Below are 23,900 nucleotides of genomic sequence, written 5' to 3' on the forward strand. Positions count from 1 at the left end.
TCTTGACATTTGGTAGTTTTAAGGTGACATGAATCTTAACTCATGGATTATATAGTTTTAACATGCATTTGGGCATGCAAAAAAAAAAAAAAAAAACACAAAAGGAAAGTTGACGAGACTTTGAAGGATCATTCTCCTCAATGTAGGAAGGTCCAACTTAAATGTTTCTATTTCACACTGTAAACTAGCCCATAGGATAGATGTACAACTAGGTCAAATGAGGAGTTAGTCTTATATATTATGGGTTTTGATCGAGTTTAGTTTAGTTTACATAAACAATCTGCATATATTATTGCTTATATTGAAACTCACGATGAACATCAACAAAAGTTAATCATTATATTTTTCATGAAACTAAATTTAAACTAATATTAATACCCACAATGTATGGACCTTTTAGGTTAGATGTAAATTATAATAGTTGTATAAACTATAGTTTATATTTAATTTATATTTTCTATAAATATTTTGAAAATAACTTTATAATTATTTTTTTAATAAAATAATTTTTTTTTATATTTGTATAAACAAAGGACTGTTTAATTATATTACCTCTAATAGAGTAAAACTAAACATGTTTCTTTTCTTTAAGTATTTTAGTTTAAAAAGTATAATTGATTAAACTAATACAATCACATTTCAGCTGAAATTTGACATCATTATTAATCGTTCAACGACAATGCTATTTCGTACAAGGATAACAAGTACTACCTTTAGAAAAAGGATAACAAGTACGCATTTTCACACAAAAAATGTGAAATAAGATTTGTGCAAAACAAATATTAGCTAAAAAAATAAGAAAAAAATATTCATAATATTTGGACAAAAAATACCATTCGTCTAATTTTTAACCAAACGTTTTTTCTTTGTAATGATAAAAAAACGGTTTTTTTTAATAACTATCATTCTCCATGGTTTTAATATGGTTCTGATAAATGTATGTTCTAAATAAGGGAGTAGAGTACGTAACCGACAGCAACTATAAAAACAGTTTAACCAGCAACTCTAGAATGGCAATAATCACTTTTTTTTTTTTTAAAAAAAAGGTTAACTTCATTAAAATTGTACCTTGCGTTTACTTACGTAGTACTTTCTGAAGAATGAGAAGGGCGCAATTGCAAGACGCACGGGTAGAAATGGGAAATTTCGATAGTTAAAGGGCACGGCTGCAAAAACAAAAAAGTAAAACTTTAAAAAGTCAGCAGTGCGTGAAGTTTGGCGTAGATTTGGATTTGGCTTCGCTGTTCGAAAATCGAACACAACACAAAAACAAGATAGAGAGAGAGAGAGAGAGAGAGAGAGAGAGAGAGAGTGAGGCAGAGAAACGAAACGAGAACCCTTGTCTTATTTTCACTCACTTCTTCACTTTCTTCTTCTTCCTCTGCTCCATAGCTTCCTCGAAACTCCTTGAAATTGCACGCGCAACGCTGAAACGACGTCGGTTTGTGCAGCATGGCGCAGAAGCCTCACTTTCAGCTCGAGGAGCTGGGATCCAAGCTCCAATCTATACCCTCCGATGACAACGTTCTCTCCGAGCTTCTTAAGGTGTGTGTGTCTTCGAATTTCTCCCTTCTTCGTTTCGCAATTGGTTTTTACCTGCTTCGAGAATTTCGTGTTTTTTTTAACGGAAATTTTGAATTTTTATCTTTATTTTTGGTTTTGGGGGTTAGTTGTGTCGTTATTTTCTGTTTGGGGAGCTACGGAGAAGAATACGGTGACGATTTTTCTCGGTTGAGTTGATTTGTGTGTTGGAATGAGTGAATTGAGGTCGAATGCGTGGATTGGTTTTGAGTTTTGTGGATAGGTTTGTAATTGTTTGAGGATTTGGGTTTTGTTTGTTGGTTTTTTTGCAATTGAGAAGAACAATCAGGGGATTTAGTGTGTTTCGTGTGAGGCTTTGGTAAATTTGAAGCGTGTTTATGGAGGCAATTTTGAGTTAGGTTAATTTGTGAATGGTTTTGAAGGTGGTTTAAGTATGTTTACTAGGTTAATTTGTTAAGTTTAATAAACTGTGCATGTTTTGGATGGTTAAAATGTTAAGTGGAAAAAGGATGAAGCTACTGAGTGTTGCAACTTTGCATGAGGATGGAGGGAAAGAAGTGAGATTAGAAGTGAAAGGAAGAAATTAGCAGCTTCATTTTATCTTATTGTCTAGAAGTGAAAGGAAGAAATTAGCAGCTTCATTTTTTCTTATTGTCTAGTTTTTGAATGAGTGAATCACTTACTTTATTGAAACCTGGATTTATTCGAATCAACGTGATGGCATTAGTGAAAGAGGGCATGCATGGATGAATTGGGGACCAATTTCCATTGTGTAATGTATTTGAGGTTGAAATTGTTGTTTACTAGAGTTGGATTATGAAATAAATTGAGAAGGATATAAACACATACACACACCCCAAAGTGTTGAATTAGAAAGATGTGGCATCACACTTGCTGAGTGATTGGTCAGCTTATTAGTATTGCTCTTAAAGTGTAACTAGTTGACATATACTGTACTAAGCATATTAGCTGGTTTCATGGCACAATATGATGCATATGTGGTAATTAATTCTGTCTTTTTCCTTAGGAAGGCTTTTACATCTCTAGTTCCTTAAGTGTTACTGTTTATCCTCTTTGAAAAATCTGAGAACCCTTTTAAGGGAGTACATGGATGAGGTGGCTCAATATGTATGCCATTCCTGTATGTTGGTAACCATATTGTGGTGCTGGCTTTGTTCCTACTAATAATCATAGGAACCAGCTGGCCCCTAAAATATTGTAACTTCAGTACCACTGGTACTCATTATTAATATATCATATCTATGTTTGCTGAGCAAAAAAAAATGTATGCCATTCCTGTATGTTGGTAACCATATTGTATTAACTAGTAATTGTGGTTTAGTCTCAAAATTCTTGGTCCTTGTTGATAAAGCAGTCAACAATAAGAATAGAGAAAGTTAAGAAACACATTAAGCAATCGACAACATGAAGAGAGAAAGTTAAGGCTTAAGAAACATATTAAGACTTCATTTAAGGTTTAGAAACTACTGTTTAGGTTGGTTGTATGGAGATACGACAGTCTTATGACAGTTCTTTGCTACCTAGCTTCAGAATCTTTTAATTATGGATGAACTCTCTAATCATTCCAGAAAATACTAATTTTGTTTTAAGTTTTTATAGAAAATTCTTTCTTTCTGCTCAACATTACAAGGTGTTGCCAAGAATGGACTTTTCAGTAGTACATAGCATTTCTATGTTATGGGTTTTCCATTATCTGATGCAAAATGAACATGCTATCACTAGAAAAACAGAAAACCAAGTTTACACTTTACAATTAAAACCAGTCCATAAGTGTAAAATGCTTGAAGTCAAATGTGTGCTATAACATTTCTAATATATATATATATATATATATTACCTATGTTGCTTCTGTACAGCATTAAAATTTTCTTTTCAAATACAAGTATTTTTTATTGGCAACTGTTAACCTCCCTCTACCCTTCCTCCCCTCAACAAAATATGCTCCCATCTGCAGCAAGCAGCAGCATGCCTAACTGACTTGGATCAATCACAATCGGCTTCAACATTAGAGTCAATGAAACCCTTTTTTGGTGCAATTGTTAAGCCAGAATTGCTGAAGCACCAGGATAGTGATATCAAGCTTCTAGTTGCAACATGTCTCTGTGAGATAACTCGAATCACTGCACCTGAAGCTCCTTACAGTGATGATGTTCTAAAGGTACCTTTCATTTACTCTTACTCTGGTTATCTGATAATATAATTATAAATTTAGGTTGTCTTATTATTCATAAGTTCCAGTATAAATAGTCTCTATCGTTTTACTTTCAGCCAAACATGAAGAGAAATTTAGTTAGGAACATAGTCTCCTACATCCTAATCATTGTTAGATCTTTTTGCAGGACATTTTTCAGTTGATTGTGGGCACTTTTAGTGGTCTGAGTGATACAAGTGGTATATCCTTTGACCAGAGAGTTGCTATACTGGAAACTCTTGCAAAATATAGATCATGTGTTGTAATGTTGGATCTTGAATGTGATGATTTGGTGAATGAAATGTTCGGTACTTTCTTTGTAGTTGTCAGGTTAGTTTATCACAAAGCCTTTTACTTATTTAGTTGAAGGTGTGTGAGTTCATGACAAAGAGTTATATTGTTTACTTGAAAGCTTCTGCTATTAAGCTTCATGAGATTGCAAACTTGATATTTTGTTGGTGCTCGTAGTTCTGGAGTCTGTTCTTTTTTCCTGGTAAAATAATTTGATAAAATGAATTAAAGATAATTAGACAAACAAAAACTATATCTTATTTGTATACTTGGAATGTGATGTTTTGGAATGGAGAGACAAATATTGTAATTCTGAAATAGTGAAACTAATATCTTTCATTCTTTTGCTCTGTCCTGCCTATCTTGTCCTTTTGTTTTTATTTTTAATTACATTGGGATACATTACGTGTGATGCTTGGCATATTATTGTATCTGCAACTATGCTAATATACTATATATAACACTAGTTTTTGTATACTTAGATTGATTTCTTCTTGATTTGTTGACTTTTTTTTTTATCTATTTCCTAATTATTCTATTATTTCTTTGAATTGTCTAATTTTGATTTATCGGCATATGTATTGAGTAATAATTGTGTGCTTTTAGCTTTGAAGTGTTAATCATATGTAGTACTTTTTGAATGCCAAATTTTCTATAGTACTTTTCTTGATTAAATATCTTCTTTGGATTAATGAGTGGTATTTGTGTTCTTTATTTCATGCTCAGAGATGATCTTCCGAAAAGTGTTCTGTCATCCATGCAAACTATAATGGCTGTTCTTTTAGAAGAGAGTGAAGATGTCCATCAGGATCTTTTATCTATTCTACTGTCTATGTTAGGTCGTGGCAAAACTGTAAGTACATTTCATTATATTGTTTTTCCTGTTATAAGGAGATAGCTGATGCTGTTGGAGGATGAATCTTGTCTTTTGTATTATCTCTAATATTATACAGGAAACATAATTGTCTGGATTTTCTTAATTTTAGAATGTTACTGGGGCTGCAAGGAAGCTTTCCATGAATGTCATACAGCAATCCATGGAAAAACTTGAACCGTGCATTAAACAATTTTTGCTATCATTAATGTCTGGAGACAGCAAGACAATGAACAGTCAAGTTCAATACCATGAAGTTATATATGATCTCTATTGCTGTGCTCCTCAGACCCTATCTGGAGTTCTTCCTTATGTCACAGAAGAGTTAATGGTAAATACTGATTTTGTTGGTTTTTCTGATGCTCTATACGGTTTCTAAAGTATCATTTGTTTCCATTAAATTGACCTTGGTGCTTATAAAGATATTTTTCATAATGTCAATTTTATGTTATCATGTCCTACAATCTTTACACTTCAAATGTCCAATCTTGGGTGTGAGGGGGGGTTTGTTGAGATCCCACATCAACTATAGATACAACCAAAGTAGAGCTTAAAAAGGCTTCTACAATCCTTACCTTACCTATAAGCTAGTTTTTGTGGTTGAGTTAGGCCTAACCCAAATTTAGGACTCTTAAGTAACCAACATTTTTAATTATTTAAACAACCTACTTTGTCTTCCTATTAACTACCTTTCTCCCCTAATAGTTTCTAATATCACCATTGCCAAGATTCACTTTGGCATCTTTTTATTTCCCATCAAATTTAGTTTGTGTCATAGGTTGTTATATTCTCGACTGTCATTCAAAGTGATGCCAGGATTCTCATTTGTAATTGGACATTTGCAGGCTGATCGGCTGGAGACACGTTTGAAAGCAGTGAACTTGGTTGGTGATATAATTGCTCTTCCTGGATCCTCCACTTCTGAAGCATTTCAGCCTACATTTTCAGAGTTTTTAAAGAGATTGACTGATAGAGATTTTGGGGTTCGCATGTCTGTCCTTGAGCATGTAAAGAATAGTCTGCTGTCAAATCCTTCAAGGGCCGAAGCTCCTCAAATAATCTGTGAGTCCAATGATATTCACTCTCAGATTTTTATGTTTTTATCATATCTGCTAAATTTGTTTGGCTACAACTTTTTAGCTGCCCTTTGTGACCGGCTACTGGATTTTGATGAAAACTTTCGAAAGCAAGTTGTGGATGTTATCTGTGATGTGGCATGTCATACCCTAAATGCAGTCCCTCTTGAAACTGTGAAGCTTGTTGCTGAGCGGCTTTGTGACAAATCTGTATGTATACCTCTAAAATCTAAATTACCCTTTTTCTAACATTCTCTCTTAACTCTTGACAATTTTAACTCATTGCATCTCAATTCCTTGTTTGGCTTTACATTTCCAGCTACTTGTTAGAAAACATACCTTGGAGAGATTGGCCGAGATTTATCGAGTTTTTTGTGAGAATAGTTCCATTGCAGTTAATCCCAGTGAATATGACTGGATTCCAAGGAAGATCATTAGATGTTTCTATGACAAAGATTTCAGGTGAAACACTGATGCTGCATAAGATATTTGATTATATCTGCATTTATTTACGTCGTGGTCATTATTTTTTGTGCAAGAGATTTTGCATTTCCATATGTTCGAAGAGAAAGGGAACATAAACCATTACTGTTATGTGAGAATAGAATAAGGACTTGAGCCATTGTTTTCTTAAAATTAATTTTAGTTGTAAATTTGAAGATGCTATTGTGACAAATTGCCTCTATGATCACAAAAAAAAAACACTAATGAAATATTTCCACAATTCATCTGAAGCTACATACTATTCAGTTTAACTCAGATTTGTTGAGAAAGTAGATGTGTTTTAAAACTTAATATAACACTACTAATTACATCTTATCTTATATGCTGAAGATTTTTTTTAATGTGAGGCTGAGGTTTGTATCTTAGAGTAAATAACTAAATATCATACCATGTGCCTGAGATATATTTTTGTTAGTATTAGTATGTCTATTTTTTCTCTCTTTATGAATAGATTTTTTAATTTAACTTTTATTCACTATCAATATAAAAAAGTTTTGTACTTGCATCAATGATGTATTGCCACATCATTTAATGAGTTTGACTTCTCAAGTAATTCTTAGTATAGTCAAACTCATTAAATAGGGTAATAACACAAGATTGGTTATAGTGCAAAATATTGTACCATGATGGTGCATCAAGTTTAAAATTTCTATTTTTATTTAGGGAATACTAAGATTAAAATAGGTGTAAATTTTAAATAACTAAACAACTAACCACAACTTACTATTATTTCCATGATGAAGTTTATATTTAATTAATTATATTGTGAAGAGACAAAAGCATTTAACCTGATATTTACTACAATAAAGATTAGGACTTTGTGTTTTGCATAGATGCTAACTTCTTGGTGTGATATGAATGAAAGAATTTTAGTATATCCTCCTAAAACTTAATAAAGAATTAAATGACAGTTGATTCATTTAATGTTTAGGGAACATAAAAAAGCATTCAATACTTCACTTACTAATTAGGAAGATTATTAGGAGGTTTTGAAATTATTCACCATTAAAGATAGTATGAATAATGAAATTCAAGTGGTTTCTCCTCATAGATAATCTGTCATGAAGAAAGCCCTTGTTATACTAGGTCAATGGCGTTCAAGTTGTCCATTGCCTTGCTTTGCTTTGCTTTTTTTTTTGTGTGTGTGTGTGTGTGCTTTTGATACTTTTGCCAGTTTCCATGTATTTTACTAGTACAAAATGGAAAGAGGTGGATGTCTTAGCAGTGAACACTGTTGTAGTCCTCTAAGTTTGTTTCTTTCTTTTCCTTTCTGGTATGTTTTAATTTTCTTGTTTTTATTTTCTTAGGAATAAAATGTTTTAGTTATTGATATTTCTTTTGTTCATTTCATTCTGCAGATCAGATATAATTGAATCTATTCTATGTGGGTCCCTGTTTCCATCAGAGTTTTCAATCAATGATATAGTTAAACGTTGGGTTGAGATTTTCTCTGGGTTTGATAAAGTGGAGGTCAAGGCTCTTGAAAAGATACTTGAAAAAAAACAAAGGTATGTTTTTTTTACCTCTGTTATGGCTTATACTCTTCCTAGTGTCTCACATTTTCAGTTTTCATGGTGCAAATTTGGTACCAGGTTACAGGAAGAGATGCAAAAGTATCTAGCTCTGAGGCAGATTAGTCAGGTATGTTACCGTGGAAGTTAGAAAGTTGAACTTTCAAAGGAAATTTGATGGGAAAATGGGATTGATCTCATTTAAATGCAGGAAAAAGATATTCCTGAGGCCCAAAAAAAGATCGGGTTCTGTTTCCGTGCAATGTCCCGTTCATTTGCTGATCCAATAAAGGCTGAAGAGAGTTTCCAGATTCTTGATCAATTGCAAGATGCTAATATCTGGAAAATTTTGACAGATCTTGTTGATCCAAATACTAGCTTCCATCAAACTCGTGTATACGGGGTAATATCATCTGAAACTGATAGATATGGTTTTGGAGATACTGGTTAGGGAAATCATAGTTACAAATTGCATGGGAATTGATCTTTGGGGAAAAGATATGTTAATTAAATCTTTGAAGTTTATACCCAACTCTTGTGGGATAAATTTATGAGCTTCAAAACTTGTTGCTAATGCATTTAAATGTGTCTCTTGTATTTGCTTTTCTGTTACTTGTATGAACTTTTTAATAAGGTACCAATTAAATGAACTGCATAGATGTCAACATTGTAATTACAAAGAGCTTTTCAACTTTAGGAGTCTATTAGGACTTAGGAGAGTAGTATTTGAACATTCAAATGGTAATATCTCATTGGATTAGGACTAACTGCTCTTATGTTTCTTTTTCTATTATTGGAAAGAAAGGAACTATAATTTACAGTTTGTTATTTACTGCTGTTGGCTACTTATTTACTTTTGGTCTCCAGGATGATTTGCTTAAAATATTTGGTGAAAAACATCAGCTCTATGAATTTCTGAATACCTTCTATATGAAGTGTTCCTATTTGCTTTTCAACAAGGAGCATGTAAAAGCTATTCTTTCAGAAATCAACACACATAAATCTGCAGAGAATGATCAGCATACACAATCTTGTATGAATATATTGGTGGTAAGAATATGCCATTTCTAGGTTTATTGACTTATTGCTCTTGGTTTTTGGATATTTGTATTATGTATTGTATATGGTAAACAATTTTCACTGCTGGTGAGGGGCAAACTAAGAGTTCCTAAACTTTTCTATAGCTGGTTCAGATTGCAAAGCCTTAGTTTGTCTTTGGCTAGCTGATGGTTAATTCATCCCAGAAGTTTTAAGAGTCACTTAGAAGGCCAATAACCCCTTTACGCTTAAAATGTAGAGAAAGCACAATCCTGCCAATAATATGATTTGAAGTTAGATTGAGGGAATGAGGTGGCAAGAATTGTGCTTGCTTTTTGTTAAAGGACGAATTGATACCAATACCATGTCTGAAGCATATTCGTCTCTTATATTTAGGCTGTTAGGAGAAGGCCAAATAATGGTTTATCAATATCTTTAGATAGTGTTGAGTTAGGATGCTTGTATTTATGTAGTGCCCCTTTCAATTATTTCATAGACTTCTACGATTTGTAATCAATCAGTGGCATGTTTTCAGTCATTTTGGACAGGAAAATTAAAAAATTGGACTCTCCTTTTCTAACTTTCATGTTAACTTGTGATGAAATGCAGATAATTGCTCGTTTCTGTCCAGATCTTTTTAGTGGCACTGAGGTGGAGCTGGTGAATTTACTGAAGGATAATAATGATATGATTAAAGAGGGTGTTTTAAATGTTTTGGCTAGGGCTGGTGGTACCATTCGTGAACAGCTTGCAGTTACATCAAGGTGCCACTTTAAATTTGATAACTCTTATAGATCCATTTTCTTTTATAATATATTCTTATTTCTCCTTGTTTCATGTAATTCTGTAGACCTTATGTTGCAAAGTCTATACTGTTAAGTGTTAAATTAGATAGCTCTTTTAGATCTATTTCCTTTTATAATATTTTTATTGCTCCTTGTTTCATGCAGTTCTGTAGACCTTATGTTGGAGAGACTATGTTTAGAAGGCAGTCGGAGACAGGCCAAGTATGCTGTGCATGCTCTGGCTGCAACAACAAAGGATGATGGCCTCAAGTCCCTTTCTGTTCTGTACAAGGTTACATATATTTAATTTACTTGTTATTGGATAATGTTGGAAAACCACCTTCATTGCAGTCACCCCTAACCCACCTCAGTTGTGACCTCTTTGGGGGCTGTCTTAATTGTAGCCTAAGGGTGGTGTTTAGTTCCACATCAACTAGATATATGGCTTAAATAAAACTTATAAAGCTTGGACAATCCTCAGCTTATAAGTTGGTTTTATGGGGTTGAGTTAGATCTTAAGCCCAAATTCTATGATGGTATCAAGCTACCTTAATTGCAGTCACCCCTAGCCCCCTTAGTTTTGACCTCTTCAGGGGCTGTCTTTATTGCTGCCTCAGGAGTGGTGTTTAGTCTCACATTGACTAGAGGTATGGTTTAAATAGAGCCCCAGTTTAGTGGAGTTGAGTTAGACTCTAAGTCCAAATTCTAAGAGATAATTATACCAATCTCCCTTGAGATTAGTCATAATTGCCCATAAATCCTTGTTTGAAAAATTACACCTACCCCTCATGCTTTGTCATTTTTAAGGAGACTCTTTATGGTCTGTACATAATAGTAGGGGATGCATATATGATTTCTTAAAAAGTAAAGGTGTCAAAGTATAAGAATGATTCAATACATAAAGTAAGGGAGATAGGTCTAGTTTTCCAACCTAGAAGGGTGTGAGTGTAATTTGGGCCTCAAAGGAAGTAGGTGTGATTCCCCTGTATTTCTGAGTTTTTTTATTCTGATTATTCTCTCCTTATATGCCCTTATGCAGAGACTTGTAGATATGCTGGAGGAGAAAACACATCTACCTGCAGTATTGCAGTCTCTGGGGTGTATAGCACAGACGGCAATGCCTATATTTGAAACTAGAGAGAGTGAAATTGAAGAATTTATAATAAACAAGATTCTGAAAAGTGATAGTGTAAGCCTTTTAAATTCCATTAAACGGTGTGCTCCTTTATAAGATGAGCATGGAAGTAATTAATTCTATTTAAATGCTTGTTTCATGGTTTCAGAAAGAAGACCACTCAAGAATATCTTGGGATGATAAAAGCGATCTTTGTGTTTTGAAGGTAGAAAGATATTCTACTCTATGTTTTTAGATGCTTTTAATAGTATTGGTATTCTGTAATTTGACACATTGGATAGTGCTTGTAAGTGGTAAGCTTGCCATTTTGAGCTTCTTTTATTCTGTCTTTTTTTTTTTTTTGCTGCAGATATATGGCATCAAAACCATAGTGAAAAGCTACTTGCCAATCAAAGATGCTCATGTTCGTCCTGGTATAGATGGTCTTTTGGATATCCTGAGAAACATGCTGTCTTATGGTGAAATATCAAAGGACTTACAGTCAAGGTATATCAGCTTCACAGACCTATATTTTTTAAATAATTAATATGAAAATTGTCAGTTTTTCTCCTTTTCATTTCAAATTGGTTCTGGGGTTCAGATACTGTGTACTCATTTATGCCCTCTTGCAGCTCAGTTGATAAGGCCCATTTGAGGCTTGCTTCTGCAAAGGCAGTTCTTCGTTTATCAAGGCTTTGGGATCACAAGATACCTGTCGATATTTTCCACTTAACTTTAAGAGCAACAGAGGTGTGTTCATCCTTCTGTACACTTAATTTCTTCTTTAGCATTTATGATTTGTTCACCACATTATTACCAAGAGAGACTTGCATTTTTACATATGCGTAAGCTGAAATTTGTTTGTTGAACTTTTCATTTCAATATAGAAATAACTGTTTCTATGTCTTCTTTTGGGTCTGATAGATTAGCTTCCCTCAAGCTAGGAAGGTTTTCTTAAGAAAAGTTCATAAATATATAAAAGACAACCTGTTAGATGCCAAATATGCATGTGCCTTTATATTCAACATATTTGGAACCAAGGATTCCAAGTCAGAGGAGTTTGCAGAGGTAATATTTTGATTGATTCAATCTTTTTTTGTGATTGCATATTTTCCTAGCTTTGACATCAGTTTTTGTCTTTATGATGACTTGTGTTTGTTAATGCAGGACAAGCAGAACCTGGATGACATTATTCACATGCATTACCAAGCAAGGGCTTGGCAGCTTTCTGGACAATCAGATGCAAATTCCTTGACCACTTACCCTGAATACATCCTTCCATACCTGGTTCATGCCCTTGCTAACATATCCTGCCCCAAAATTGACGAGTGCAAGGATGTTGGAGCATATGAAAAAATATACAGGTACTATTTCACCCGTATAGGACATCTCTATACTGGATTCATATTTAGCCCATGTTTTGGAACAACTTATTTTTGAGAAATAGTCATCTTTTTTTATTCTACATTCTTCGGAATCTGCAAAACTCAAGTGATTATTTATCCAAAATAAGCTAATTGAAATATGCATTTAGATATTCTTTTAAAACTGGTTCAAAAAAGAGACTTGAATCATGCCTGACCCTGGGGGGAGGGGAGCTTGAGTTAGCTTTGGTATTTCATAACTGTTACTGTGCTGTGTACTGAATTTATGATTTATATTATCAATAATGCTTATCGACAGTTGTATGCATATTAAAAAATATAAAGTAAGCCACATGCTTTCCTTGAAAGTTTGCCTTTGTGCAGTTTATGGAAAAGCTCAGATAATCTTAGTTTTGAATAATTTTAAAATCCACACTTGTCTATGTACAGTAAAGGTTTTTTATTTCATGAGTTCCTGTATTAATTTATAATTTATTTGTCCTGTTTGAACACCGTTAGCACTTACGGTCTGTTTGCATAGTTTTTTGTTTGGCTGTAGCTCTTAAATTTATCTATTTACTGATTTGTTGTACTCCACATATTTTTTGACTGTTGATGTTTTTGAATATGATTTTGGCATGCATCATGGGATGTGATACCTATAGATTTAGTTTGTACAGCTGCAAAATATGGGATATGTGGGGAACTCTTATTCTTTAGATTTTTTTATTCTGTCCTGAATTTTCAGGCAATTACACTTGATACTATCAATGCTAATGCAAAGAGATGAAGATGATAAGTCAGAAGTAGCTCTTAACAAAGAGAAGGAAATTATATCTACCATTGCTTCTATCTTTTGGAGTATTAAGCAGTCTGATGATGTGGTTGATGCATCAAAATCGAAGGTTGAGAGGATAAATCATTTTTTTTTTGCAACATAGATAAAAATTGCTAATGTCAAAGCTATGAGACTGTAATCTTATGTATCTGATCAATGAATGGCCAGAATTCGCATGCCATATGTGACCTTGGTTTAGCAATCACTAAGCGACTAGTACAGAAAGATGTTGATTTGCAAGGATTGTCTCCTTCAGTTTCTCTACCTCCAATGCTATACAAAGCTTGTGAGAAGGAAATTGACCCCATGGTATTTTCCTTCCTTGTCAAATTATATAGTTTCCTTCTGGTATGCTAAATTGCCAAGTGTTACTTTCTCATCCTATACAAAATGCCTCCCAAATAGTTTCTAATTATGGAAGATACTTTTATTAAATGAGGTTGGTTTATAACATTGCTAGTGCCTCTTGCTTGCATCATTACCTTATATTAGTTTTTAATCTTGTTAAAACATTTTCAATGTCTGTTTTAAGTTGTAGATTTTGTTGTTACTTTTGCTCAACATAAGATAGTTGATCTTTTATTTAATCAAACTTATGTGATGCCAGAGATTTGATATATACATTTGTAAAATTTAGTTAGAAGACATTTCCCTGTGATTACATATAGTTGATAGCACCTTATTGTTTGATGGAATGTGAATGGGGGTTGTTTTTATAAGCTTTATTCTGTACATAAAATTCATTTGTTGTAATCTTCATTGACTGATTTAAACATATATGTAAGATCTTGGATTATTTTAATTAAAAAGAAATGGTTATCAGTGTCATTTCATTTTGCAGGTAAGCGAAGTGAAATCCTGGTTGGTTGATGAAAGTGTCTTGGCTCACTTTAAATCACTTGAGTTAGAAATGGTATGTTTGATGCAAATGGTAAAGTTAAAAAGCAACTTTGGGTGCTTCTTAAATCTTGAATCAAGTGATAAAGTTTCTTCCATCTGTCAGGTTCCATCTCAATTAGCTGAGGATGATGCTTTAAAGGGCAGTGAAAGAGACAAAAATGAAATGCCCCTGGGAAAAATAATAAAGGACATAAAATCTCAGGGAACTAAGGGCAAAAAAGTGAAAAGGAAAAAGGCTGTGCCAGCTGAAACAAAAAAGGCCGAAAATGATATTGATATCTTAAATATGGTCAGAGAAATTAATATAGATAACTTGGGATTATCCACTAATTATGAATCAAGTAACGGTCATGAAAATTCCCTGAGTAAGAAGTTGCAAAACGATCCAGAGTGTGCAACAATTAAAAAACGAAAAGCAGAAGTAACCCTGGTTCCAGTGCCTAAACGGAAGCGGTCTTCCTTTGCCCATGGAAAATCAAGGTCAAGTAGTACTCCACCAAAGGCTCCTCCAAGAGTTTCAGGGGAAGACTCTTCTGGAGTGAAGTTGCCGTCAGGTGCAAAATTCAACCCTGATACACATAGCTCAGCAATGCAAAGGAAAAAGGTTAAAGACAATGAGGCCTCAATAAAAGCAAAAGTTAAGGCCTCCAAGAGCAATCATGACGATGACTCTGACAAATCTGAAGAGCATGACATGAAGGTGAAATCTTACTGTCAGGCAGTTTTGCACTACTGTAGGATCTTAAAGTTGAATTTATCAATGTTGTAGACTTCTGCTTATTTTCTGCCTCTTGCAGAGTCCTGATAATACAAAGCCAACTGACAAGTCCAAAAGTAACAATCTCAAGCCATCCATAGGATCTACTAAAAAGCTGAAAAGAAAAAGTATTGGAGGATTGGCTAAGGTAAATTTCTCCACTGCTTTTGTAGTTAATAATGTATTTTTATTTTTCAAGTAACTAGTGTCTCCATGCCATGTTATAATGTTTGTGTTCCAGCAAGTTTCTTGGATATTAGTTTGATTTGATTTTTTCCTGTAGTGTACAACAAAGGAAGGTGAAAGTGATGCTGAAGATCTAATTGGCTGCAGAATTAAAGTTTGGTGGCCTTTGGATAAGAAGTAAGTTCTTATATTAAATGTTGAGAGATCAGTTGTAGAAGCAAAACAGTATATGGCCACCATTTTTGTTTAGCTAAAAGACAGACAAGGAAATTTTTATTTTTTTTTATTTTTCATTTTTGGTGATGTTAGAAGCATTTTGACTACAGTCTCTAAAGATGACGTATGGGTTTAGCTGCTTTCTTTGACTGCACCGTTCTTAAATTTCCTATTTCTTAAGCTTTTCATGTTTCATCTGTTCTGATTAACTGCTTTAAATTTCTGACTGTCTCTGGATAATTATTAGTATACGGATTTCTACCATCTAATGTGCTTTTTGTATGCCTTCTCTAGTTTAACCCTGGAAATTAATTTCTAGAATCCCTAATTTCTTCTCGTTTTCCTAGGATTTCTATTTAAAGTTCCATGTGTTGATGTACTGCAGATTTTATGAAGGCACTGTTAAGTCTTATGACTCTTTAAAGAGGAAACATGTGGTAAGCTTACACTCTGAATTTGTACAAAGTTATTCTGCCTGCTAACTTACAATTCTGACACAATTGTACTGTGGCATGTCATTTGGAAGATATTATATAATGATGGGGATGTAGAAGTTCTCAATTTGGAAAAGGAGCGATGGGAGCTTAGTGACAGCAAACCTACTAAGGTCTCCTATTTTCCATTAGTCTTTCTTTCTCTGAAGCATTTCTGCTGTTTCCTCTAGAAGATATCAAATATCTCTGAAGTATGAATTTTGATTCATTTTTATATTATGAATTTTCCAGAAGCTAAAGCTCTCAAAAACTGTCTCTTCCCCTGAAGTGTAAGTATTCCCTTTATAAATTAATTTTAGTTTAGTTGTATTTGGAGGAATATGTTTCACTGTACATCTGAATATGAAAATTTCCATAATATTTTTTGATTAGTTGAATTTTCATCTGCTTTAAGTGTGGTGTGTGTTTTATTTCTTCTAGCTTAATTAGATTCTTGTACCCCATTCTGAATGTGGTGTCTTCCTTTTGTGGGTTATTTTTCTTGATTGTTTTATAGGTCTACTGGGAAGAAGCAGAGAAGTTCTAGTGGTTCAGCAAGTAAAAAGACAAAAAAAATGTTAGTGGAAAAATGACATTCTATGTACATTTATGATTCTATTCAGTGTTGTGTTCTATCATTATAACTTGTATTATTTTGGTGTTCAGAGTTAATGGTAAGAAATCTCCAAGCAACCATGTAAAACATGGACAAAAAGGTGCCTCAAAAACTAATTCCCATAATGAGGATGCCAAAGAGAGTTCTGAGTTATCAAACCCTGAAGATATATCTAAAGCTGAGATTAACTCAGGTAATGTAATTTAAAAGATATGATGCAATATCATATATAGATTGTCATTTACATCTCCTGATTAATTACATGTGATGATGTTTGTGTGTATTTTTGCAACTTTGTGTACTGGATTGAATGCTTCAGGACCTTTGGAAACCAGGTTGTTATATTTCAATGCTACTTTGTGAAATAAAAAGAACATTTGTACTAGATAAAACTTAACTACTCTTCATCCCCTAGCAGGTTATATTTCTTCATGTTTGATTAAACGGTTGTTTCTGTAAATTAGGTGCTTGGTATATTTGCATGTCTTACCTAGGAGAGTAGTTTCTGTGCGTCAATCTTTGGTACATCTGTTGCAGGCATGCTTACTGTTGACCAACACCAGTCTGTTAGTATAATTTCATAATTTCCTTTTACAAGATACGGGTAAACTATCCAGGTTTAAATGCACTATCCATTCAGATAAATAGACACTCTCCATGTCAGAAAGGGAATGTGTTATATCTCAAATTCCTATCAAATGATGACAGCATCTTAGTGTCAGTTAGGAAAATAAGTTTGTGTTGTCAATCCAGTGGAGTATGTGAAAAGTCATAGATATTATCTTTTATCTACCATATCCATTAAAAAGCAGCCTAGTACACGATGCTCCCAACATTTTGGAGGTCTGGGAAGGCCCAAAATGAAAACAGCCTTACCCTCGTAAGAGTCTATTCCTGTGACTAGAACCTGTGACTGTCAGGTCACAAGGCAGTAACCTTAATGTTTGGCCTGGCCTCTCCCTCTTCCATATATACCAATCAAAAGGAAACTATAATAAAATAATGTATTTGTTTTTAAGTAGCTAATCTTTGAATAGAAATTTTGATGATTAAGAGTAGAAAGCGTGGAAGATGTTAGTTACCAAACTCATTTAATTATCAGTTTTGTTAACCCTATGGGCTGATGGTAAGAATGCAGAAGTGGAAACTTTTTATTAGGATAGAAAAGAAATAAATGACTTTTGTATTTCCAATATAATAAATGTTTTCTTCAATAAAAACTGTCCACCTTGGTATTCTTAACATCAGTCTTAATGTTTTTAAAAAAACCATTTAATTATCATGCTGAGAAATGGGCATTATTTGTGATATTGAATCCGATAGTTTTAACTTAATTTTTCTTTCATTAGGTATCATGTCAATCTATATTTTTTATCATGCCATGATCATTGAGAGGTCTTGCTTTTGTGAAATGGTTAATTCTTAGTTTGCCAATTAATTAGCTTTGGAAATGAATATTATGCTTGGAGTCTCATCAACTATAATTAATTGTAATGATGATTATGTGGTTCCTCACTATTATGTAAGACTTCTGTTTCTTTTTCGTCTGCTCTGTTGTTTTTAAATTTTGTTTGATTTTCTATTCTAGGTGGTTCTGAAGCAGAACAGGCTGAAGGGTCTGATGTAATTGTAACTAAGCAGAAGAAATCTAACAAGAAACCAAAATCAGTTTCACGAGGAAAGAAACTTAAAAAAGAGAAGAGCTTGAGGTATAAGAAAGAGTCAGATGAAGAGAAGCGGGAATCAGACCAAGAGAAGCAGGATCATGGTGAGAGGCTTGCTGAAGAGAATATCCCACAAGGAGATCAAAATGATGATGCAGAAAGTAGTTCAAAAGAGACAGATGGCAATGAATCAAGAGGAGCTTTGAGAGAAAATGGTAATGAAGAAGAATCAGGTTCTGGAGGGAATGAAAATGACAGTGATGGGGAAAAAAGTAGTCCTAGAGAAGTGGAAAAATCACCTATAGAGTCAGCAAGTCCTGATGGTGCCAAAATTGCTGAAGTTTCTGATGACGAGCTGCTGGTAAATTGCTCATCCTTTGCGGAATTGTGGCACCTACTTTTATTTACTTGATAAAAATCTAGTACATTTAATTTTCTAAGTTAATCACTAATCACTAAGAATGGCTGATGCAGAGCAAATGGAGGCGTCCCTCGGGAAAGAAAAGCTCAGGGCAAAAACGGTGAGCAGTTTGACAGTTGTAGCACAAATCCCTGAAGATTTCAGTAGAAGTAGTGGTGTGGCAGCATTTAGTGTGTTTCAGTTGAAGTATAGGTATCAGAGTGGATGATAACTGCCATTATTGGCACACTAATAGATATGCTATGCATGTCTTGCAGCCACCTTGTAGATGTAATATTATCAGTTGTCATCCCCACGTTTAGAAAAAATTTAAAAAAAAGAGTGCTTTAGGGTTTTCTAGGGTTGTAATGCTAAATGACCTTTTATTAGTGTAGGTGATAGGTTTAGCATATGATTCATGAGGATGTTTTCATCCTTCCAACACAATTGATATTCCATTGAATGGGGCAACATGTACAGCTATACGTGGGGATAATTGTATTTGTAACTTAGATTGTTTGTACTTTTTAGTCTTAGCATCCGTGAAAAATATGACCTAACCGTCCAGCTCCTTCATGTTGTTTTGTGTTGTACATGGTTTATGAACCTGCGGTTTTTGATTTTATGAACTGAAAAAATGAGTTTCGCGACGTCGACGACTTAAAACTTGGTAATTTTGACTTTTGATGCAAGGCACGTTTCTTTTGTTCGATAATACTTTATAAAATGTTGTTCCTAACACTCCTTTATAAAGTAATACAATTGATAAAATATGTATTTGGAAATACAATAATTTTTGGAACAATATTACTAGTACATTATTTTTGTGTACTTTTTCTTGAAAGGGCATTATCTATGCATACTTATTTCTTTCGTAATTTATATTAAATCAAGGACAACAAAAGCAGTAAAGAGATCGAAATATAGTTCATGAGTGTTGTTTGTGTAAAGTAAATTATCTCGTGACCTTGAAGGATGTATATTTCTTACATCTTTCGCATAATAATCTTCCGAATGAGAAGTTTGATTTTACTTGCATGCCAAAAAAAATGAGTCTCTTGATGACGGTGGTTGTGGTACTACTCCACTGTATGACACTTTTTCTATATATATAAAAAAAAACACTAATGAGTCTGGGTTAAAACATGTCTATTTTCACTTTTTAATTCTTTCAGAGATTACTATATTATATTACAAATGTTAATTTAATTTGATGAGCCCACCTAACTAGTAACTATCACATCCCATGTGCCATCAAGTTATTAAAATATTACTATTATAAGTGAGTGTGATAGCATTCTTTTCACAACCTTTATACTCATTTTATTAGAAACTATCTAAATACAATTTTAAAGTATCTGTTAAGATGAGTTTATTTAACGTGCAACAATTTTTTATTTTATTTTTATACAACGTGCAAAAATTGGTTTAACAAATCACTAACTAAAGACTTAAAAAGAATTCATCAAAAGTTAATGAAATCTGTACAGAACTAAAATATAATGTGCATGCTTGATAAGTAATTTATATTTTGATTTGTTTAATTGTCACGGTGGGAAAAAGATGCAGAAGATGAACTGTAGGAAAAGCAAGCTTAGTGGCGCACGCGGTTGAATTGAAAGATCAAAGATCTGATCCGACTTACGCAAAGCCGAAGAAGGAACAAGAGCGTTGTCAGAGTCAGCAGTGAACCAAGTCACCAAACGCGCACAAACTGCTACAATGCACTACCTTTTTTTTTTTCTTCTAAAATATATTTTTCATCTCAATAAATATTAAAATATTTAAAATTCGTTCTTAAAAAATTTTAAATATATTTTTGATCCTCACAAAATATAAATATTGATATCTTAGATTGAAATTGAATTTCTCGAATTCAATTCTAAATCAAAATATCATATAAATATTTTGCGAGGACAAAAACATATTCAAAATTTCATCTACACGAATTTTAAATATTTCAATATTTATAAAAATAAAAAATATAATTATATTGTTGATACAAAATATATATTGATTATTGATAATTTATTTCTTTAAGAAATTTAACTCATTATCTTTGATGAAAATTTTCCATTTTAATTATATTTTTTTATCCAGGAAACTTAAATGGAAAACTTTAATAAGATGAAATACAATTGCACTCACATAGGTGTTAGTGAATACATATAGTTTGATAAGAATAAGAAGAATAATAAAAAAAGAGTGGCGGTACTAGTAAAACAGAAAGCAAGCAAAAGAAGCAAGGCTGGTGAATCCTGCGGCCAAGACAGTCCATCTGTTAATAATGCATAATGGTATCATATCCTTTCCTTTGACCGACAGGTGTGAATCTCACCTTTGTCCTCTCCTCTCATTAACCCCACCTGTTGCTACCGGTGAAGAGGTTGTTCCACTGCCTTTAAGTCTCATTCTTACTCATTGCTATTCCTCATTCACAAATCACAACATATCCATTGGTGAGTTCCAACTTCTTTCATGTGTTTCTTTGCTTTTAGCTTCCCTGAGGGATATACTATCATATATCTCAGTATATCCTTTTTCTTTTGATTTTTTGTTTAGTTGAAGTTGGATCAGTGTGCCAAAATGCTAAACACACTTCACTTGTGATTGGGATCGGGATCTTTCTCTTATATCCACTATTCTTTGTTTTATTTAATGTGGATTTAGTGATTTACTGAGGAATACACCCTTCATTCTTCCTCACTTGCTTACTTCTCATTCGGTTCAATGATCTATTGGTTTTTGTAGTCGGTACTTCCCCTTCTTTGCTTTCCGAATGCTTTTGTGATTATTACTATAGCAAATTTGGAATATTTAGTTACTTGGAAAAGCTAAAAAAAACTCAACTTTTGGTATGGGTAAGTAAGTAAAGTAACTGAGTATTTTCCTTGCACTATAAGCTCCCTTCTCTAGCAGAATCCTATTTTATTCTCTTCTCTTGTTTGGTTCATTTTTCGTTATGCTTGCATTGAATAATTTTGCTGCATAAATCTAATTAACAGAAAGGGAAAAGTTCCATTTTTTTCAACCATTCCTTTTTTCTTTTCTTTTTTCCAATTTGGGGTGGAAGAAGAAATGAGACTTCCATGTTTTGTCTTTCCACTTGGCGTTGATAACTCGCAATTCTTTGTAAAGGGGAAGTGTTTTCCTCCATTCATCATACACACTTGGCATCCTTGCTTTTGTTTTGTTTTGTTTTGTTTGTTTCCGACATGAACGGTGAATATTTCAACTGTTTTTTTTTGTAGTGTGGTATACCATGTTTGACTATTAGTTTAACTTGTTAGAAGGAGTATAATGGGTGAACAATTGGGGCTGCTAAAAGTCATTGTTGTGCAAGGGAAAAGGTTGGTGATCCGGGATTTCAAGACCAGTGATCCTTATGTTGTGCTCAAGCTAGGGAATCAGGTAAATAAGACTTATTTATATGTTAATTTCATTTTTGTCTTGTTTCTATTAACAATAACATTAACATTATGTAGCATATTTTAACCTTGAAATGTTGTTAAATTGTACCAGACTGCAAAGACCAAGGTAATTAATAGCTGCTTGAATCCTGTTTGGAATGAGGAGCTGAATTTCACTCTGACAGAACCCTTGGGAGTTCTGAATTTGGTGAGCTCCATGATATTTAGTATGCCGCTTCATTCTTGTTTTCTTCAATCTTGGTTAATTTTGTCCCTCACTCAAGTATCCTAAGTTCCATAAAGGAAACCAATTATAAAAAATATGAGCGCTAAAACCATGTTTCTAAAGTATGGACTAGAATCAATTTTGACCAAAAATTGTGGGACTTAAAACATATTTTACCTATTCTGAAATCTTGAATACTAGGTACTATTTATTAGCTCTTATGTTGTATAGCTGAGTTGTTTCTTTTTTTTTTTTTAATAGGAAGTGTTTGATAAAGATCTTCTGAAGGCTGATGACAAGATGGGGAATGCTTTCCTGAACCTTCAACCAATAGTCTCTGCAGCCAGATTAAGAGACATCTTAAGAGTGTCCTCTGGTGAGACGACATTAAGGAAGGTCATACCTGATGGTGAAAACTGTCTTGTCCGTGAAAGCAGTATCAACTGTGTGAATGGTGAGGTGGTGCAGAATGTTTGGTTAAGGCTTCGTGGAGTTGAGTCTGGGGAACTAGAATTGACCATCAAGTTGATCACACATGTTGCTCCTGCAATATAGTGCAACAATTGCATGTGTCATAAGTGTAGATCTCTAACTAACATTTTATGTCTAGTCGAGTCTTGCTTTTGATTAACTCCTGCATAGATGTTTCTACCCAAAAGTGAAAAAAAAGAAGCTTTTATAGGTTTTTGGTTTCTCAGTCCAGGTCACTTTTGTTTCTGGTCGTTTTTTTAATTTCTCAATTTCAAAAAAATACTCTTTTTAGTCCCTTCTGACTGATTTTCAGCAGTTTGGATTCATAATTATAGCAGATGCACAGAAAAGAGTCTTTTTTAAAATGAGGGACTGAGAAAAACAAATTTAAATTTGAGTGATAAAAAACAAAAGTAACATAGTTTGAGGAACCAAAAACATATTTAAGAAAGAAAAAAAAAACATTAATAGAAGCATATTCCAATGAAATTTAGCAGTGAATTGGTGATGCCTCATCCCCAGTTAGATTAAAGCCACTAGATGCTGCATCTTCAAATCAACAAGTAGTGATTTATGGCTTATTTGAGCTTATGGTGTGCTACCCTTGTGTTATCTTGTATTACATACCCTCCTCCCCAAAATAGTACAGATTAATATTCATTTTAGCTATGAGCATTCATTTGGGTATTGCGTGAGTTTTGATGGTATTGTATAGATTTGCAGATAAGTCAAGAAAAGATAAATTGTGAGGCTGATGCTTGCTAATTTATATTTCTTCACTGCTAGTTATATAAATTTACACAAGTAGAATAGAGATGGATCTATTAAGTATTTGTTTGTTTCTATTCATTATTTTAAAAAAATAGTAGTCTTAAACTTGTTTAGAGTTAAAAAAAAATACATCTTTTACATAATTCCTAATTCCTAAACATGTGCTAAATTATTCAATAATCAAAGCCTCAAAGGAACTGTCTATATGCTCAACATTGTTAATGTAAAAAATTGTACAAGTATAATTACTCGGCCATAATGCAGTTATGCATCTGTACACTCAAGTAACAGTAACACTACATATATACCAGGATTTTTTAAGCTTTCTAAATGGTGATATATGGGGGAATTTTCCAGTGTCAGATTTCATTATTTCAAGTCCATAACAAATACTCATCGATGAAATTGTGCTGGACAGTTTCAAAAACCAACATGCTGAGCCAAAGCATAAAAACGTTTTGCTAGCAAATTTTATTATTGATTAACTAAGACATAATATTGTCTATATATATGTTTTTAATTATTTGAAAATAATTATCATCTTCGTATTTTTGCTTTTATTTAACTAGTTTTAAAGAATACTCGTTAAAAAAATATCATGTGTTTTAAATGTTGAATAATGATTACTGAACTAGATATAAAGTGAAATTCTATTTGTTGA

At 33.3% G+C, this 23,900-nt stretch overlaps 2 protein-coding genes across 6 annotated transcripts; both read left to right on the forward strand.

Annotated features, from left to right (window-relative positions):
• Positions 1 to 1,226: 1,226 nt before the first annotated feature.
• On the forward strand, positions 1,227 to 18,873 carry LOC100816692 (sister chromatid cohesion protein PDS5 homolog A-B). The gene is made up of 33 exons (XM_006597553.4): positions 1,227 to 1,545; positions 3,518 to 3,721; positions 3,903 to 4,084; positions 4,772 to 4,898; positions 5,032 to 5,250; positions 5,765 to 5,981; positions 6,060 to 6,205; positions 6,315 to 6,457; positions 7,858 to 8,007; positions 8,092 to 8,140; positions 8,222 to 8,413; positions 8,878 to 9,060; positions 9,658 to 9,812; positions 9,999 to 10,125; positions 10,873 to 11,022; positions 11,117 to 11,173; positions 11,318 to 11,454; positions 11,580 to 11,697; positions 11,872 to 12,015; positions 12,115 to 12,311; positions 13,060 to 13,216; positions 13,318 to 13,458; positions 13,991 to 14,062; positions 14,153 to 14,749; positions 14,847 to 14,954; positions 15,090 to 15,169; positions 15,594 to 15,645; positions 15,735 to 15,815; positions 15,934 to 15,971; positions 16,199 to 16,258; positions 16,348 to 16,490; positions 17,886 to 18,322; positions 18,436 to 18,873. Exons 1-33 carry the CDS (start codon positions 1,453 to 1,455, stop codon positions 18,484 to 18,486), a joined length of 5,007 nt encoding a protein of 1,668 aa, XP_006597616.1. The 5' UTR covers positions 1,227 to 1,452; the 3' UTR covers positions 18,487 to 18,873.
• Positions 18,874 to 20,553: 1,680 nt separating this feature from the next.
• LOC100779624 (C2 domain-containing protein) lies at positions 20,554 to 23,257 on the forward strand. 5 transcript variants are annotated; one of them, XM_006596937.4, is made up of 4 exons: positions 20,554 to 20,820; positions 21,652 to 21,772; positions 21,884 to 21,979; positions 22,259 to 23,257. In XM_006596937.4, the coding sequence occupies exons 2-4, from the start codon at positions 21,662 to 21,664 to the stop codon at positions 22,550 to 22,552; spliced, it is 501 nt and encodes a 166-aa protein (XP_006597000.1). In that variant the 5' UTR covers positions 20,554 to 20,820; positions 21,652 to 21,661; the 3' UTR covers positions 22,553 to 23,257. The 5 variants fall into 5 exon arrangements, with proteins under 5 accessions (XP_006597000.1, NP_001242301.2, XP_006596999.1 ...); NM_001255372.2 differs by having other exon boundaries at positions 20,606 to 20,820; positions 21,655 to 21,772; positions 22,259 to 23,231; XM_006596936.4 differs by having other exon boundaries at positions 20,633 to 20,820; positions 21,613 to 21,772.
• The last annotated feature ends 643 nt before the right edge of the window (positions 23,258 to 23,900 follow it).

The sequence above is a fragment of the Glycine max genome, chromosome 15, assembly GCF_000004515.6.
Source record: "Glycine max cultivar Williams 82 chromosome 15, Glycine_max_v4.0, whole genome shotgun sequence".
Classification (NCBI taxonomy): domain Eukaryota; kingdom Viridiplantae; phylum Streptophyta; class Magnoliopsida; order Fabales; family Fabaceae; genus Glycine; species Glycine max.

Excerpts from the sequence above, each read along its gene's own strand:
- LOC100779624 (XM_006596937.4), top strand. The coding sequence starts at position 21,662 with ATGGGTGAACAATTGGGGCTGCTAAAAGTCATTGTTGTGCAAGGGAAA. Across the intron at positions 21,773-21,883 it reads TGCTCAAGCTAGGGAATCAG|ACTGCAAAGACCAAGGTAAT; the intron begins GTAAATAAGACT and ends AAATTGTACCAG. Across the intron at positions 21,980-22,258 it reads CCTTGGGAGTTCTGAATTTG|GAAGTGTTTGATAAAGATCT; the intron begins GTGAGCTCCATG and ends TTTTTTTAATAG.
- LOC100816692 (XM_006597553.4), top strand. The coding sequence starts at position 1,453 with ATGGCGCAGAAGCCTCACTTTCAGCTCGAGGAGCTGGGATCCAAGCTC. Across the intron at positions 4,899-5,031 it reads TGTTAGGTCGTGGCAAAACT|AATGTTACTGGGGCTGCAAG; the intron begins GTAAGTACATTT and ends TCTTAATTTTAG. Across the intron at positions 11,023-11,116 it reads AGATTCTGAAAAGTGATAGT|AAAGAAGACCACTCAAGAAT; the intron begins GTAAGCCTTTTA and ends TCATGGTTTCAG.